The sequence below is a fragment of the Bos indicus x Bos taurus genome, chromosome 8, assembly GCF_003369695.1.
Source record: "Bos indicus x Bos taurus breed Angus x Brahman F1 hybrid chromosome 8, Bos_hybrid_MaternalHap_v2.0, whole genome shotgun sequence".
NCBI classification, from domain to species: domain Eukaryota; kingdom Metazoa; phylum Chordata; class Mammalia; order Artiodactyla; family Bovidae; genus Bos; species Bos indicus x Bos taurus.
In genome coordinates, this window is record NC_040083.1 from 25,071,393 (window position 1) to 25,090,427 (window position 19,035).

Below are 19,035 nucleotides of genomic sequence, written 5' to 3' on the forward strand. Positions count from 1 at the left end.
CTTTGGGTAATTAACAGACCCTCTGGTGCAGAGGAAGATAACAATATTTGAAATGCTTGCAGGAGAGTAGATTTATGATTAGACAATTAAACATGAGCTAGCTGGCCCTAGGGTGTGGTTTAAGTCTCTTCTGCAGACAGCCATCAGTTTATGTTGATGTGTTTGCAGGCAATATTACATTAGTTCTGGCTGCTATATGGGTAGTGAATTGGAGGAGACAGAACAAATGTAAGGAGTCCAGTCAGGATACCTTTGCAAAAGCCCCAGTGGGAGAGAGTCAGGAATAAAAGCAACCCCTGCCTGCTGACTGTGGAAAGAACCAAATGAAGAAGAAAACTGGGCTGGAGAATTCCCCAAATGTGGAGGAGCAGGATGCACTGGCATCTGTGGTGGGATGTATCTGCTTTCCTGGTTGGACTCTGAGCTCCTTTGGGCTCATGACAGGGAGGAGGCTTTCACCCCTGTGTTTTCAGGGCTTGGCCTGGGCCTGGCACAGAGCTGGTACAGATAGAGTTGGTCAGACTCTGAGGGAGAGGAAAGGTATGTAATGGGAAAAGAGATGAGGGAGACGGAGATGAGATGAGATGAGACGGACGACTGCCTGGCGGGGCCAGCAGAGTGAGGCCCACTAGGCCTGGATGGACAGCTCGATGGTTTTCCATCCCAGCTGGGCCAGGAACTTCACCGTGCAGAAGGGTCCAGGTCGAGGGGCTGTGCTCTCAGCTGGTGGTCTTGCCTGTTTTCGTGCCGGTAGGGAGGGCCAGTGCAGGCAAAGAAAGGCAGCTCAGGAGTGACTGGCCCACGAGCCTGGCACCTGCTTTGTGTCTGGCACGGTGATGTGCTGAGCTCCAGCTGTGGGGCCAGGCCACCTGGATGACTGATGACCAACTTCACCATCCTTCACCATCCTTCGCCTGACCTCAGCTAAGTCATCTCCTGGCCCTTTCATTGTTATTTGAAAAATGGTGGTGGGGATTGAGGGAAGAAAACCAAGCTCATGACTCACTTCGCCTCCCTGCCTTGACCATTCAGGCTTTCATAGAGTTGCTCACCTGGCAACTAAGTTGTTCACAGCTTGTCTACTCTCCTTTGTGGGGTTTGGAGCGAGGTCAGCCCTGGCCATCATAGAGGCCTGGAGGAGGGCTGTTTATGTCGTCTTGGAGAGGCGGGCAGGTTTCCCAGGCATGCTTTCTGGTCTGGATGCTGACCGTGCGATCTCTCAGGCCCTCCTCAACGTTGTGCTTAAGCAAACGTTATTTATGTTCGGCAGGAGAACCATTCCCCACTGTCTGCTTTCTCTTCACTTACATAAAAATTGCACATTTGATTTCTGTTTATACATATATAAACCACATCTGTAGGAGCAGCCTGGGAAATGGTTGGTTGAAGATGGATTTTGCCTTTGGAAAACGCAGAGGTGAGTGACATCTGTATATTGTGTTATCAGAAGCGTGACACACGTGGTTGATGGGGACCAGGTGCTTCACAGAATCCATCTGATTGAAGCTGTAAACTTCTTGCTGATGGAGGAGGTGGTGGCTCAGTTCTTAGCAGAGGCTTGGTTACAAATACCTGCCTTCCAGTTTTTAGGGTGGCAACAAACAGTTGAAAACCTTGGGGTGCTATGAGGAAGAAGCTAAGATTTGGCTCATCGGCTCACACAAATGTGACCTGTGAAAGCATCTTCAGGTGGACAGGAGGGATATGTGAGGGGCAGACAACAATTTTAGATTAACCTTAGAGGGTTGGTAGAACTCATTGGGTATTCAACTGTTCACTATTTACTTCAAGGCTTGCATCAACATCGATGTTTTCCATTGGCAGTATAGGACATGAATACGTAACCTTCCCTGATTTCACTCACAGTTAATGCATTCTGACTCTGAATCTTGAAGTCCTTAAATCATAGCTCATTCATGGAACAAAATGAGCATAGACAGAAAACACCAAGGGAGTCACCTCGCTTTGTTTCCTCATTTATTCTTCTGCGGTTATTTTGCCAAACAGATCAAGCTTTTCATTGGCTTATTTCTCCAAAGCTTCATCCTTCTCTCTACCTCAGTCTTCTCTTGCCCTTTGTAGATGAATTTGCCTATTTGGGGGAGTCTCACAGATAGGTTATTGAGGTCTGTCGTGTCTCATTTTAGCTGAGAAGCATTACTAAAATTGGATTATTTCCTTTGATCTTATTTGTAGGATGAAGTGAGAGGATACCACCATGCTGTCTATGGCCCTCAACTTGGTAAGATATCCTTAATTTTAGTTTTTACAACTTGTATATTTGTTCATAAATGACTGTCTCTCCATTTTTTTTAAACTGAAGGAAATGGCAATTATGTGCACATTTGAGTATTTTGAATTGAGACTAGGTTGTCCATTGGGATTATAAAATTGTATCTGTCTTGGGAAGTTTTTCTGGAAGTTTGTCAGTATTTTGGTGAATCATTGAGTTTGCTACATGGAGGGATCAAATTTTCTTTCATGATATAGAGCTTGGTTCCCTAATACCTCTCTTGTTTACACTATTGTCTGGTATTGAACTTTGAAGGAATGGCTGATGTCTTTCTCAGTTGAAAATGAAAACATAGGCGAGAGTCTTTGAAAGCTGACAGTGGGAAGTAATGTGAAATAAACCTTCTGCCAGCCCTGCCCTTCATCTCCACATCTCTCTAAGGTAGCTTGGATGATGGTAATAGCAGTTAACATTCAATGAATGTGTCAGTGATAGGCTAGGCACTCTTTTGTTTCCTCAACAGGAATTAACCTGTTCCTTACAACAACCTGTCACGTGAGGTATCTTCTCTTTAAAGGTGAGGAAGCTGGGATGCAAGAGAGTGCTGATGATTGTTGATCATTCTGGTCTTGATGGGTCCACAGATTTTCTGAGCTCATGCTGTCAAAGATGGAAACTTCTGAGGCCAAGCAGGGGACCCTTGCATGAGGAGTTACAATCCCAGGACTGGGTCGTGGTTAAGATTCTAAACTTTTACACTGTGGTTGGTGGCATCTCGGTCAGGATCTCTTTTTTTCCCCCTGCTGAGCTTTGTGATTTTGGCAAGAAAGTTTTCCATACATTCTGTCTGAGCCCTCCCCACTCTTTGAGCCGTCTTAGGTTTTCTCTCTGGCGACTCTCCTTCCCGCCCCCCTCCATGGGCGTCTCTGGGGGACATTTGGTTTGGTTGCTGGTATGTGATATTTATTGTGCTAGCATTGGTCTTCTCTTTAAAGCGAAACCCACGACTCCTTAGAAAATAATTGGAATTTCAAAAAGAGCTTGCTGGCATACATTTATGCTGCAGAACAGATTGTCACATGCTGGGTTGAGTGGCTGAAACAGGCTGGAGCTGGGCTTTCAGGCTGGGGTCCCCTGGAGTGTCTCTCACAAAGGTCCCTGTGTGGGCATCGTCTGGGCCTGGGGACATGCTGCCCTTTCACCAGAGCCTGTTTATAGAGAACTCTACAAGCAGGCTTTTGTTTTCTTTTGCACTTTCTCTAGTAGCTTTATTAAACTGCTTTAAAAAGAGGGGGAGCTAGGAGCCCTCGAATGCCAGGAGCATTGGTTTTAGAGGATGCAAAGGCAACGTCTCTATTAACACCATTGGCTTCTGCCAACCTCCAGGCAGCAGGAGAGAATGATGCCCGCACCAGGGTGGCCACGTGTGTTGGCTCTCGCGCAGAGGAGCTGGGGCTGGCCTCATGGGGAAGGGCAGGGCTCTGGCTAAAAACCAAACTGCTCAGGTTTGAATCCTGGGTGACCTTGGGCTTCTCTGGGCCTCTGTCTACCCATAAGTCAGTGGAGATAATCATAGGGTTCATGTGAGGATTGAAATGTGGTAGTGATCTTTAGATGGGGGCCCTGATGAGGGTGTACACCCAGGATTTCGGCATGTAGTCACTATGCACTGTGCACGCCCCTGGGGGCAGGAAGCCTGACCCGGAGTGAGGCTCCTGCTCCTGAGTCTGCATACACCCCAGAGACGCCTGTGCTTGCTCTTCTTCCTGAAGGTGCTGCGGCTCCCGTCTTCCCTCTGCAGGCATACCATGCTTTATTGTGCTTTGCTCTGTCGTGGTTTGCAGATACTCTGTTTTAGGAATTGAAGGTCTGTGGCAAGCCCACCCTGAGCAGGCCTCTTGGCACCAGTTTTCAAACATTTGCTCACTTTGTGTCTTTGTGTTACATTTTGGTAGTTCTCACACTGTTTCAGAATTTTCATCATTGTTACAGTGCTCTGTGATCAGGGATCTTTGTTCCTACTATGACTCGCTGAAGGCTCACCTGATCTTTAGCATTTTCTAGCAAAAAGGGATTTATCATTAAGGTTGTGTACATTGTTTTTAAAGATATAATGCTATTATAACACTTCATAGACTACAGGATAGCATAAATACAACTTTTATATGCACTGGGAAACCAAAAAATTCATGTGAATTCCTTTTTTTGTGTGTGATATTTGCTTTATTGCAGTGGTCTGGAACAAAATCCTAAATCTCTCTGAGGTATACCTATCCACAGGGCTGTAAATGAGCTGATTGTGAAAGGCAGCACTCGTCTCAATTTGTGGATATTTAGCTCCTCTGGGTTCACTTACAGGACTAATTCTTCCAGGCACGGGCCCCCCAGCTTTCTAGGCAAAGCCGAAAACTGCAATTCTTCCATTTTGGCTAAACTCACAGTAGTGGCTGGGAACCAGCCTCACCCCCTCCCCTCCTGCCCACAACAAGATAGGAAGGCTGAGCTTAATAGAGACTCGGACGACAAGATTTAAATAAATAAGCTGTATTATCTGTACAAAAAAAAAATATATAAATACAGTTTTGTGTTTTAGAGGAGGAGATGCCTCCTCCCACATTCTTCAGCAGCCCTAATGACCTTGTGGTGCTGCTGAGTCACGATTCACAGAACAGACAGTAAATGTACATTCATCTCATGCAAGGAGGACGCTGTTTCCCACCCCACACCTCGGTCCTCTGGGCTCGCTCTGAAGGCCGTCTTCACCTGCTACAGCCTGACACGTGGCCAGGCTAGAGGACCTCCGCTGCTCAGGAAGTGTAAATACTGGCCACCGGGTTTCCAGAGCTGTTGAACTAGAAAGAACCAACCGCATTAGTACCAGTATGGAATCTGTCTTCCGCATTCCGTGCATGACTGTTGTGTCACAAACGAATCCCCTCTTATTGCCCCATCATCCCGTGCCGACTATTACAATGTATTCTGTACACAGTGGGTGGATCCAGAGTTAAACATCAGCTTCTTCTAAAAATAGGAACAATACAATAATCGCCACTGAGTTTACAGGAACACAGCTGCAGGAAGTTAATAAAAAGTCCCCCAAATATTTTATTTTTTTTTTCTGGAAGACAATGTACAATTATTAATATTGCACTTTTTTTATACAAGAAATCCTAATAAATATTCACAAAAGATATACAGACATAGAAGACATTCTCTTTTATTTTAAATAAAAATTACACTGATTTTTAGTAACATGATTTCTCAGAGCCCATTATTATGGTGAGGAAAACACCTTAACTGTCCACAGCTCACCTGGGGAGGACACAAGCATAATGTCTTCCCCCGACCCCAACTTTTGTTTCCAGGCTGGCTGGAAAACACAGCCCTGATGTCAGTGGTGGCCTCTGAGGTGAGTGGCATTTTGCGAGTCTGTATATGTGGCGCGGGGCAGTCTGTGTGAGGGGTGAGTGACTCTGGCCACCCTGCTCTGCTCTAGCTGCTACTAAATGGTGGCCATTGTGGTGGGGGGCAGACCAAAATCACTCGCCCCAAACCACTCTGCTGAACGAGCAATTTGCTAAAATGTCCCAGATTTTCAGTTTTGCCACTTGACTTGCTACTGCAGCCTCTCTACCATAGCTGATGGCATGACTAGGGTGTGGGGTGCGTATGCTGCTTTGCCCACACCGAATTAGCAAAACCGAGGTATATTAATTCTGGTAGAGTATATCATATTTCACTGTATGGAGGGTATGGCTGAAAAGCCTTCAAGGACCTTCTGGGCAGCTTTAGTTACTCCTCGGCTTTGCTGCTGTGCCCCTTGGCCCCACCCACACCTCTTGTCTGAATACAGGGGCAGCTGTCATGGGGCTGTGGTCCCACCCATTACCTGGTCAGCTCTGGAAGGAAGTGGTTGCTCTGACCTAATGGATGCTCTGACAAGTTGATTAATGGCTTGGTTTTTGACAAGTTGACCCTAGTCCCTGGCCCTTCAGTGACGCATTAAAAACCTTATAGGTAGGAAACCCAGTCTATTCATGATCAAAACACCTTGGCCTGTGTCAGCAGTTAGTTCCGGGCTGGGGGACTCTTGATTTAGAGACGCCAGGGGTGGCATGACTGCACAGCTAGGCCCTGCTGTCTCACCAGCTTTGCCCTGGGGGTGTGGTCAGAAAGTTCAGTGAGCCTCCTCGGGGACTCCTCTCCACCCTAGAGAGGGCATGGCTCCTGCATGCAGCCTGGGCCCAAGGGCAGAAGAGCTCTGAGCCCCATAGCCTCCCCTGACCCCGCAGAGGTCCACCAGGCATGTGGGCTTGGGGTTCAGAACCTCACCAGCTGCCTGCTTATTCCCTGCTGTCCCCTTCCCTCAGGAGCACACACCGCTCTCTTTGTGCTTCTGTCCCTGCCCTCCCTACTTCATTTTCTGCATCACCGTGCACTTCAGCTACTTGGATTGGCTTCCCTTCACCCCCTACAGTGTTTTGAGTTCTTGTTGCTCTGACCCCTCGCCACCACCCCGAAGAGCTGAGTTCTGGGCTGGGTCTTTAGCATGGCTGGTGTTGCCCCTCCCTGGTCTTGACCATCCCTGGCCAGGAGAGACACCTTGGTTGTCCAGAGTCAACACCAATGCTTTACAAACTCTCAGGCGCCTACCCTTCTGCCCCTCTCTCTCGTCTGCTGTTGGCTCTGGCTCCCTGCTGTCCTGAGGGCTACGCTGGCCTCTTCCTGGGTCTCTCTGGGACCCAGGTTGGGAGGGAGCCAGCTGGCCAGGGGGCTCTGCTGGCTGGCCCGTTCTGCTCTGCAGCCTCCTCAGACCTCCATCCTTGTCCTGTCCCCTCATTCTGTCCCCCAGCCAACTGAGAGCAGACATGCTGGGGGCATCACATCTGGGGAGGGGGCAAGGAAGGAGGTCGAAGAGTGTTGTGTGTATAGGGGTGGGGAGGGGCAAATAAATAAATAAAATGAAGAAAGCTTAAGTTCTGTCCAAGGTGGTTGCATAAGTCCTCTGTGCGGCCAGGGTAGTGTTCTCGCCTCGCCCTGTCTTCATGCTTTGGCACAGGTTCCACAGCAGCGAGATTGGAACTGGTTGAGTTGGCAGAGTTTCAGCTGTTTCACCTTCTCACAGTACCTGGTGGTGTCTCTGCATTCCGCTGGGAAAGGGGACAGAAAGGAGATGTGAAACACAGACTCGTCATATCCGTGGCCACCAGGTGCCTTCTGGGGACAGACTCTTGTGCTAGAAGGGCCACCGCTGTCCAGCACCTCTGAACTGGCCTTGCTCTGGCGGAACTTGGCCATCTGCTCCCCAGGCTGCAGCTGGGCGCCGAATGCTGGGGCTCTGGGCCTTTCTGACGGCCCCCTTCCTTCCTGAGGGTGGTAGGGACTGCCTCACCTCCTAGGCAAGGTGCCCTTTTCCCATGGCATTTGGGTACCTGAAGCTCTTCCTCCTCGAGATGGTTCCCGGAAGGACTAAGTTCTGCTCCACTTCGGGGTGGGGGGGGGCATGCAGGTGAGGCCTGCCTGTGGTGGCCTCATCCCCTGAACTGTGACTCTTCCCTTCCCTGTGAAGCTTTGGTTGCTGTACTCTCCCGCCAGCCTCTCTACTCTTTACCTACACTGGCGTCCTAGTTCAGTACCGGCACAGGCTACATGGTTCTTCAGTACTGACGTGGACTGGGGCTGCACACATCAGTGGTTAACGCAGTAGGTCTCAACTATTTTCATGGAAAACAGTGGTCCTGAGTGTGGGAGCTGGCAAAGATGGGTCAGGCAATACCTGCTTGTGTAGAAGAAGCAGCGGGACTGTCTGTCTAGAGGATATCTCTTCAGCATGGGGAATCTGAGACTCAGTGAGGCCCTGACTGAGGAGAAACTGCACAGCAAGACTTCAAATTTTCCTATTCTTTGCCTCATGCTTTGTCTCTGTCGCTGGGAGGAAGCATCTCCAATGTATTTTGGGTCCAAAGGAAGGAAAAATAGGTCCCCACCCAACTGGGATACAAATGTGGTGCTGGGCCGAGGAGGAGGTTCTAGACTTGAGGGAAGGAATGAGTATCAGACCCTGGGTATGGCCCCTGCATACCCAGGGCGGGGAAGAAGGGCGCGGTCATCAGGTCCTTGTTCTGTGGGCAGCAGACCGCAAGGGCTGCAGTGTCAGCTGAGTGGGAGCAGCTCTGTTTGCTACTCAGGTATAAACAGTGCTTGCTCCCCAAGAGCCACTGTTTAGCTGTCCTCTCTGAGTGTGTGTGTGTGTGTGTGTGTGTGTGTGTGTTAGTCACTCAGTCGTGTCCAACTCTTTGTGACCCCATGGACTATAACCTGCCAGACCCCAGGCTCCTCTGTCCATGGAACTTTCCAGGCAACAAGACTGGATGGGTTGTCGTCTGCTTCTTCAGGGGATCTTTCTGACCCAGGGATGGAACCCGGGTCTCCTGCACTGCAGGCAGACTCTTTACTGTCTAAGCCACCAGGGGAGTACCGTGGCCAAACTACTGTAGGTGAACCGGAGGATGATTTCATCCAGCGCTTAGCCAAATGCACCTGGCTCTCTCAGGGGCCAGTATGGAGCCCTTGGGCCACACCCAGCCATTCTCTGTGGCCTAGACACATGTATACACATCCTTGCACACATCTTTGTTTGCCTGCGTGCACCCCTCTGAAAATACCTGACTCCGGCCCTGGCTCAGGATCCCTGGGAAGGTGGGACTACGGCCCTGTGTTCAGGCTCCATCCCTGGGACTGCCCGCTGCACCCGAAGCCTGGTGGGGAGTTTGCAGACGGCTCTGTGGGGTTGGAACATACTGTTTTCGCAGGGGGTGATGTTGCAGCGCTGCCAGTTGGCTGGCCGAGGTCCCCAGGAGCACAGGTGGTCGGGCACTGCCTTGTTGGTGCGGGCGTGCACGCACTCCACGCGCCGGGACTGGAAACCGTAGTTGCCGCAGGTCGCCGTGCACAGGGTCCACAGGCTGACCCTCCAGTGCACGTTGCAGGCTTCTGACCAGCAGTTCTGGGCGCTCACGGGCCTGTGCCAGGGGAGTGGGAGTGGCAGGGTTAGGGTCTGCGCCTCTGGGGGCCGGATCAGGGGAGACAGCTGTGAACACACGGCTGTAAATCCGAGACTGTCAGGCGTCTATCAAGAACTCCCAGTGCTGCCAGCCCTGGGTTCTGATCTCTTTTCCTGAACGGCTGCAGGGTCTCAGAAGACCCCTTCCTCTAACTGGGCCTCTGTCTGCTCATCTCTACAGCGTCTCTGTCACTGCATGATCTGAGAATGAGCTCCACCAGGCTGGGGGCCGGCAGAGTTGTACTCAGGGCCTGGGATCTTAGGGGCGGGGGTGATGAGCCCTCACCCCCAGGGAAGGAAGGAGGAGAAGGGCTGGGGGCTGGGTAGGAATGGTAGGCGGAGACCTGGAGACAAGGGGCTCAGTGTAACTTCTAAAGGGAAGTGGACAAGAGGGAGAGGCTGGTGGAGCCCTTGGGCTCTGGTGCCCCCTTTGTGGACCTGACCTCCTGTCCACCCTGGGGCCAGAGCCAGTCTCTTGTGCCAGCTATTCTCCTCAGAAGAACAGCACCCTCTGTGCTCTCATCTCCGAACAAGGAAAGCCCAGCCTGGTCCATTCAATAAGCATGAGGCCACCCCGAGCTGTCTCCCTTTAGGAGTCCAGTGGTCTGGAGAGGGTGGAGGTAAAAGGGAAGAGTGTCTGACCGCTGTGGGAGGTTGGAGGAGACACGTCCACTCACCGTCGTCTTTCTGCGCTGTTGACACAAGGGCTGGGGAAGGGGTGGGCTGTGGCTTTCTCTTACCTTGGAAGGGCGCTGCACTGCTCTGATGATAAGGTGATGCCATCCAGCGTCTGGCAGAAGACTTGTCTGTGCTGCACAGCAAGGCGAGGCCCGATGCAAGGCCCATTGCACTGGGAAGCAGAAAAAGGTGACATACGTGTTAGCCAGCCATGGGACAGGCTGCCATGCCCAGGCTGCGTGGGGCAAGAGACCCCTGTGCAGGGGCTTGTTCGAGGTGGTCAGATCACTGATTTTGCCTCTCTCTAGGCCAATTTAAAGGTTATCCATCACATTTCCTTTTCCTAGTGCCACAGTGGGATGGTTAGCTCTGCTGAATTCTGTGAGCATTCTCGCACTGTTGTTGCTGTTTAGTTGTTAAGTCACGTCTGCCTCTTTTGTGACCCCATAGACTGTAGCCCACCAAGATCCTCTGTCCATTGGATTTCCCAAGCCAGAATTCTGGATTGGGTTGCCATTTCCTTCTCCAGGGAATCTTCCCAACCTAGGGACTGAACCTTTGTCTCCTGCATTGGCAGATGGATTCTTTACCACTGAGCAGATGGCTAATGGTGGTGTGGAGGTGGTCAGAGATGTCAGCTGCCTCCCAGGAGAACCATGTGCAAGCTGACTTGACACAGTGTGCTAGGGGTGTGGCGGTAAACTTGAGAGCTGAAGACCTCTAGACAAGATCCCCTTCCCTCCTCCAGTCCAGAGGGTGATCTGGTTTATTCTTGCTGAATTCATTAAAGTAATGATCATTTCTTTCCTTTCTCTGGTTTCATTTCCTCCAGGATAAACCAAAGGTGGCTGAACAAGATGGAGATGGTTAAGCTTTTCCCAGGGTTGGCAGAGCCAGCCTATCATGGTAAATATTCCCACCAACAGTGATGTCTGTACAAGGAGAAAGCAGCAGGCCCTTAGCCAACATCTGCTATTTGAATAGGGTAAGGGGACAGATACCCCTTGGAGGTCATTTTAGAATGAAGGCTCTTAACTTGAAAGTGTCTGGACTCCTAGGGATTCACAGGGGAGCTGTTAACCCTTAAAATTACAAGCGGAAATCCTGTTTTATTTTAAATTTTATTTTTCCTTTTTAGTCTTTGACCTCCTCACCTGTTATTTCCACACTCCACACCCTGCCTCTGGCAACGACCAATCTGTTCTCATCTGTGAGCTTGCTTTTTTTAAAAAAACTATATGCCACATATAAGAGCGATCATATGGTATTTATCTTTCTGTGTGTGCATGCGCCATCATGTAATTTTTGTGACTGCATGGACTGTAGCCCACCAGGCTCCTCTGTCCATGGGATCTTCCAGGCAAGAATACAGGAGTGGGGTGCCATTTCCTACTCCAATCTTTCTCTGTGTAACTTAGTTAACTTAGCATGCCCTTGAGGTCCATCCATATTGTTGCAAATGGCAAGATTTTAGTCTTTTTTATAGCTGAATAAAATTCCATTGTGTGTGTGTGTATAAAGAAGATGTGTGTGTACACACATACACACATATATACACACACATACACTACATTGTCTTTATCCATTCAGCCAACAATGGATGTGTAGGTTGTTTCTATATGTTGGCTGTTGTAAATTATGCTGCAGTAAAACATGAAGGTGGAGATACATTTTCAACTTAGCATTTTCATTTTCTTTAGGTAAATACCCAGGAGTGGAATTGCCGAATCACATGGTAGTTTGAATCTTTTGAGGAATCTTGATATTGTTTTTCATAGTGGCTGCCCCAGTCTACATTCTCACCAACAGTGTAGGAGCCTCCCTTTTTCCCACATCCTCACCAACACTTGTTACTTCTTGGATTTTCAATAATAACCATTTTGACAGGTATGAAGCTGTATCTCAGTGTGTTTCTGATTAGTATTTCTCTGATAATTGATGTTGAGCACCTTTTAATGTACCTTTTGGCCATGTGTATGTCTTTGAAAAAGTATATATTCAAATCTTCTGCTTATTTAAAATGGAAAAAAAATTTGCTATTGAATTATATCAGTTCTTTATATATTTTGGATATTAAACCTTATTGGATATATGATGTGCAACCATTTTCTCGTTTAGTAGCTACCTTCTCATTTCATCGATATTTCCTCTCAAGTATGATGTAGTTTCACCTTTTGCTTTTGTTACTTTTGGTTTTGGTGTCAGATTTTAAAAAATCAACACAAACACTGATGTCAAGAACCGTACCACCTACGTTTTCTTCTAGGAACTTTATGGTTTCAGGCCTTACATTCAAGTCTTTGCTCCATTTTTAGTTAATTTGTGTACATGGTGTAAGGTAGTGGTCCAATTTTCCAAACTACATTTATTGAAGAGGCTGTCCCTTCCCCATTGGATGTTCTTGGCTCCGTTGTTGTAAATGAATTGGCCATATATTTGTGGAACTAGTTCTGATTGCTTTGCCTTCATTTTACTTAGAACCCCGTGGGTTTCCTGACCTGGATGTCTGTTTCTTTCCCCAGGTTTAGAAATTTTTCAGTATTATATCTTAAAACAGGGTTTCTGCTCCTTTTTTTCTGGGACCTATATAATGCTGCAAGCCCTTTAATCTAGCTTAACTTACTTTCTTTCCTTCTCTGATTGGATGAGTTCTACTGCCCTGACTTCACATTTACTGATCCTTTCTTTGCTTCGTCTAGTCTACATTAGAGGTGTAGTTAGTGTGTTCTTCAGCTCTGTGACTTCTGTTTGGTACCTTCTTGTATTTTCTGTCGTTCTGTTGAATTCCTCATCTGTTCACACATCTTTTCATTCACCCACGCTGAACTTCTAAAAGCTCTCGGGTGATGCCAATGTCATTGGTCCATGAGCCTCATGTTAAACAGTAACAAGGCTACGGCGTTACAAAAAGAACAGGGAACTGCTTGATCTCAAAAATCTTTTTACTAATTTTGCATTGGTGATATTGTTTGGATTGGCTTCAAACCATAGATTCCCACCAAACCTCCATATTCCTCTCCTGTAAGAATGAAAATGGTAAGTTTTTGACAAGAAAATTCTTTTGAAATAGTGTCACGCAAAGATCTATTCCTTCATTTTCCTATCTCTTTGAAGTCTGTGAAAACCATGCTGGTTTTAGTCGAAGTAGAACTAAGACCACCTTCTCAGTTCTAACAACCTGGCTTCATGTATAATTCAACTTTACTCTTTTTATCCAACACATTTATGAGGCACCTGTCGTGGGTAGGGAATGTGTTCCATAAAAGCATGTGTGAAGGAATGATGGCAAAAACAGCCCTGGAATGTTTACAGGAGAATTATATGAGAGGTAGAATTATATACGTGGCTGTAAAACACGTGCCACATCATGAGAAGTACTGTGTGCTGGCTGAGGAGTTTGGGTTTTCCTATGAATGCTGCTTTGTTGGGGTGGGGGAAGGGAGGCACCTAAAATGGTTTTTAAGTGGGAGTGTCATGATCAGAGTTACTCTTTAAAAAGATTATTCTGTCAGCAGTATAGTAATTGAGTTGAAAATTCTGGAGAGAAATCTAGGTAACGAATTGTGCTGAGCAAAATGAAGGCAATGGAAATGGAGAGGTGATTCTATGGAAGTATGATTCACATGGCTTCAGTGGTGCCTTGACTCTCAGGAGTAACAGGGAGCCAGCTGTCTCAGGTTTAAGGACTGAAAAACTAGGTAAGCATTTGTTTTGAAGATGTTTGTGACATATGCAAATATGTATGTTCATTAAGCAGGGGGGTATATAGATCTGTGACTGAAAAGTTGAGCTGCGCTGAACACTATCCATTTGAAAGTCATCAGTACACGAGTGGTGGCTAGGAGTCACAAGCAGTATAACCCAAGGGGAGGGAAAGCATGAGATGGAGACAAGGCTTAGGCAGAACCTCAAGGGACACTAATTAAACTGCGGGAAGAGGAGAAAGAGAGAAAATGTATTCACAGAGACCAATAAAGGAGTTTCCAGAAAGGAAAGGGGGTCAGTGGTATCAAAATCAAAATGCATCAAAATAGAACAAAGAAGTGGCCAGGATCCAGGGGAACTTATAGGCTGCACTGGTGATCCTGGAAAGGGCTGTTTCAATGTGGCAGTTGGCACTGAAGTCAAACCAGCAATGAACAGAGATACAAACGAGAGAGGAGGAAATAGGGCTCTTAGATGCACTCCTTCAAGAATTCCTGAATGTGAGGATGTCAGCAAAATGGCAGGGTAGGTAGCTCTAAGTCCTTATTTGCACACAAACATCAAAAAGCTGCCAGAAACTGGCTAAACTAATCTTACAGGAATTCTGAAAAAGTTAAAGGCCTACAGCAACTTAGAAATACCCAATAAAGAAAAATCCGTCTTCAAAACACTAGGAAAAATTGTAGAGTTTTGAGAGAACACCCAGTGAAATCAGTGAAGGTGTGCATGCTGCTGTTGCTGCTAAGTCGTGTCAGTCGTGTCCGACTCTGTGTGACCCCATAGACGGCAGCCCACCAGGCTCCCCCGTCCCTGGGATTCTCCAGGCAAGAACACTGGAGTGGGTTGCCATTTCCTTCTCCAATGCATGAAAGTGAAAGCGAAGTCGCTCAGTTGTGTCTGACTCTTAGTGGCCCCATGGACTGTAGCCTACCAGGCTCCTCCGTCCATGGGATTTCCCAGGCAAGAGTACTGGAGTGGGGTGCCATTGCCTTCTCCGGAAGGTGTGCATAGGCACAGAGAAAGTGTATTCAAAGACTGGGAGGGATGTCTGTTTTTTCTAGTGCCCAAACCCCAGCAAGGCAGTTTTGGTCTAGACGTAGTAGCAGCAGCCCATTTTTCTTCCACCATCTGTAGGGAGCAGAGAAGATCCTATTTGCAGTGTGCAGTGTTCTAACCTATCAGAGGGCTACCTGAAGGACTGGTCTCTGTCTCTTCTAACTCAGGTGTCAAGTGCCATCCCCTACGTGTGAAAGTTGCAAGGGGACTATGGACACTTGGGGCAAGAGATCACAGATGGAGACATGCAACAGACTACCTAAGACCCTGAGGACAACCTGAGGTGAGACCAACTTGGAAATTAAGACGTTCAAGAGCAGCTGTATAAAGAGGAATTATGAAAGTCAGAAGCAGGCCCAGGTAAGACATATGCTCAGAAAAGACCTCAGAAGACCTTAAGGTTTCATCTCAGGCTGATCCCTAGGTTCAGAGAACACCCAGCTCATCAGTGAAGGTATACACAGGCACAGAGAAAGTGTATTCAAAGACTGGGAGGGATGTCTGTTTTTCTCAATGCCCAGTTTCCCGTAATAAGTCATAAGCACATCAAAGAAATAGGAAATCATGGCCCATTCAAGGAAGAAAGTAAAGTGGCAGAGCCAGCCCTAAAGAAACATAGCATCACATGTATTAAAGACTTCTTTAACACAGCTGTCACAAACATGTTCAGAGATCTAAAGCAAAAAATGAATAAATAAAGGAAATCAGAAAAATGTTATGTGAACAAAATGAGGATATTGACAAAGTCAGAAATAATAAAAATAGATATGGAGCCAAAAAATACTTATCTGAATTGAAAATTTCACGAGAAGAGTTCTACAGCAGGTTTGAGGAGACTGAAAAAGCAATTAGCAAGCCTGAAAACAGTTCAATTGATGTTATTGAGTCTTAGGAGCTCAAAGAAAGAAAATGAAGAAAATGGGACGAACATACGGATTTTATCTCTATGAATCCTAGGAGGAGAGAGGAAGAGGCAGGGAAGTCATTTGAAGGAATAATTGCTGAAAAATCCCCAAATTTGATGAAAACTACAGACCTGAGACATTATAATCAAATTGTCTTACAAAGAATTTTGAAATTGACAAGATAGACTCATCAGGTATAAGAGATCCTCTCAATAAGCTTAGCAGATCATTTCTCAGCAGAAACCCTGCAGGCTGAAGGTAATAGAGTTATATCTTTAAAGTGCTGGAAAAAAAAAAAAAACCCAAACAACTATGTACTTAGAATTCTATATCCAGTGCAACTGTCATTCAAAAATGAGGGTAAACGTAGGATTTTTCCCAAATAAGATCAGCGGGAGTTCATTAACCACTATACTTGACAGTAAGATACATGAGAGACCCTTAGGTTAAAATGAAAAGATGTGAGACAGTAACTCTAAACCATATGACATGGCCAGAAAATATAAATACATGTTGAAATATAAAAATTGGTATTATACTTTTGTTGTGTACACTTTTTATTTTCTGTAGGATTTAAATGACAAAATGCATTAAAAATGATTATAAATCTGTTAGTTGATATACAGTGTATAAAGATGTAACCTTTATATTATTAACATAAAGGGGAAAAAGGTTCTATAGGAATAGTTTGTGTGTGCTTGAAGTTGCTATAAATCAAAATTAGACTGTTATAACTTTAGAATGTTACATGTAAGTCCAAGAGCAACCACAAATATTTGTAGACTGTATTCCAACAACAACAACAAAAAAGGAATAAAAAACATCACCTAAACACAAAAAAAGGCGGTAATGAAAGTAATGAGCAGGAGAAGCTGTAAGACACCTAAAACAAATAACAGTGGCAAGAGTAAGTTCCTCCTTATCAGTAATTATTTTAAATGGAGAAAAAAAACCTCTCCAATCAAAAGGCACAGATTGGCAATCTATCTACAGGTGACTCACTTTTTAATATAATTTTAAAAATCACAGTGTTGTGCTTCTGGTATATAGCAAAATATATGTGTTGTGTATGTATCTTTCATATTTTCATCATAGGTTGTTACAAGATATTGAATATAGCTCCCTGTACTGTTCTATAGGTCCTTCTTGTTTATCTATTTTTAAAATTAATTAAAATTTTTATTTATATTGGATATGAGCTTCCCTGGTGGCTCAGATGGTAAAGAATCTGCCTGCAATGTAGGAGACCCAGGTTCAATCCCTGGAGAAAGGAGTGACTACCCACTCGAGTATTCTTGCCTGGAGAATTCCATGGACAGAGAAACCTGGTGGGCTACAGTCCATGGTCTCAAAGAGTCGGACACGACTGAGTGACTAACACTTTCATTGTCATTCATTTTCAGAAGGAGAAGAGAGAGGAAAGGATTACAAATATATTTGGTGAAATTATGGCTGAAAACTTCCTGAAATTGAAGAAATTCCCACACAAAATGAACCCAAAGAGATCCACATCAAGACACATGATTTCAAGCAATAAAACAAGAGAGATGGACTTGGAGGTATTATGCTAAGTGAAATAAGTCAGAGAAAGACGAATAGTGTATGATATCACTCATATGTGGAATCTGAAAAATATAAGAAACTAGTGAATGTAACAAAAAAGAAACAGACTCACAGATTTACAGAGTAAAGTACTGATTACCAGTCAGATGAGTGAAGGGGAAGGGACAAAATGGTAGGGAATTTAGAGATAGCAACTATTATGCGAAATAAGCTATGAGAATATAGTATATAACGCAGGGAATATAGCCAGTGTTTTGTGATAAATATCAATGGAGTATAGCCTTTGGAAGTTGTGAATCACTCTTATACGTCTGTAACTTTATATAATATTGTACAGCAACTATATATTTCACATTCACATGATTGATTAACAATGTTGTGTTAGTTTCAGGTATACAGCAAAGTGATTCAGTGATACATATACATTTATCTATCCTTTTTCAAATCCTCTTCCCATTTAGGTTATTACAGAGCACTGAACAGAGTTCCCTGTGCTATACAGTGGGTCCTGTTGGTTATCTATTTATTACTTTTCACAACCGGAGTATAATCGCTTTACAATGTCATGTTAGTTTCTGCTATACAACAGTGTGAATCAGATACACACCCCCACACATCCCCTTCTAGGTCGTCAGAGCCCTGAGCTGAGCTCCCCGGTTATACAGTAGCTTCTCACTAGCTATTTGTTTTACACATGGTAGTGTTTATATGTCAGTCCTACTCTCCCAGTTCATCTCACCATCGCCTTCCCTCTCTGTGTCCAAAGTGTCCGTTTCTCTATTCCTGCCCTGCAAATAGATTCATCAGTACCATTTGTCTAAATTCCATATATATGTTGCTGCTGCTAAGTCGCCTCAGTCATGTCCAACTCTGTGCGACCCCATAGATGGCAGCCCACCAGGCTCCCCTATCCCTGGGATTCTCCAGGCAAGAACACTGGAGTGGGGTGCCATTGACTTCTCTGATATATGCGTTAATATATGATATTTGTTTTTCTCTTTCTGACTTACTCTAGGTCCATCCACATCACTACGAATGACCCAGTTTTGTTCTAGAGTAATATTGTGTACTCAGAATATTAATGGCTGAGTAATATTCCATTGTGTATATGTAGCACATCTTCTTTAGCCATTCCTCTACTGATGGTCATTTGGGTTGCTTCCATGTCCTGGCTATTGTAAATAGTGCTGCAGTGAACACTGAGGTGTGTGTATCTTCAAAGTATGGTTTTCTTGGAGTGTATGTCCAGTAGTGCAATTGCTGGGTCATATGGTTTTATTTTTAGTTTTTCAAGGAACATGCTGTTCTCCATAGAGGTTGTATCAATGTACATTCCCAGCAAGAGGGTTCCCTTTTTGCCACACCTTCTCCAGCATTTATTGTTCATAGATTTTTTTGATGATGGCCATTCTGACCGGTGTGAGGTGAGATCTCGTTGTTTTGATTTGCATTTCTCTAATAGCTAGCAGTGTTGGTCATCTTTTCTTGTGTTTGTTGGCCATCTGTATGTCTTCTTTGGAGAAATGTCTATTCAGGTCTTCTGTCCATTTTTTGATCAGGTTGTTTGTTTTTGTGATACTGAGCTGCTTGTATATTTTGGAGATTAATCCTTTATCAGTTGCTTCATTTGCAAGTGTTTTCTCCCATTCTGAGGGTTGTTTTTTTGTCTTGTTTAATTAGGTCTCATTTGTTTATTTTCATTACTCTAGAAGGTGGTCAAAAAGAATCTTGCTATTATTTATGTCAGAAACTATTCTAGCTATGTTTTCCTTTAAGAGTTTTATAGTTTCTGGCCTACATTTAGGTCTATAGGCCATTTTGAGTTTACTTTT

At 45.5% G+C, this 19,035-nt stretch overlaps 1 protein-coding gene and 1 long non-coding RNA gene across 5 annotated transcripts in view; one reads left to right on the forward strand and one right to left on the reverse strand.

The window, feature by feature from the left end:
- The window catches only part of LOC113897011, a 28,432-nt gene extending 10,843 nt beyond the window's left edge, over positions 1-17,589 (forward strand). For both annotated transcript variants that reach the window (XR_003512212.1, XR_003512211.1), the window contains exons 2-5: positions 2,197-2,242; positions 10,807-10,880; positions 14,903-15,095; positions 17,044-17,589. This is a non-coding gene — a long non-coding RNA (uncharacterized LOC113897011). The remainder of the gene's footprint in view (positions 1-2,196; positions 2,243-10,806; positions 10,881-14,902; positions 15,096-17,043) is intronic.
- ADAMTSL1 (ADAMTS like 1) overlaps positions 4,762-19,035 on the reverse strand; it is a 1,125,264-nt gene continuing 1,110,990 nt past the window's right edge. For all 3 annotated transcript variants that reach the window (XM_027549171.1, XM_027549170.1, XM_027549172.1), the window contains 3 exons: positions 10,037-10,146; positions 9,035-9,255; positions 4,762-7,383 (listed from right to left, as the gene is read on the reverse strand). In XM_027549171.1, the coding sequence (XP_027404972.1) occupies positions 7,277-7,383; positions 9,035-9,255; positions 10,037-10,146 (438 nt within the window). In that variant the 3' untranslated portion in view covers positions 4,762-7,276. The remainder of the gene's footprint in view (positions 7,384-9,034; positions 9,256-10,036; positions 10,147-19,035) is intronic.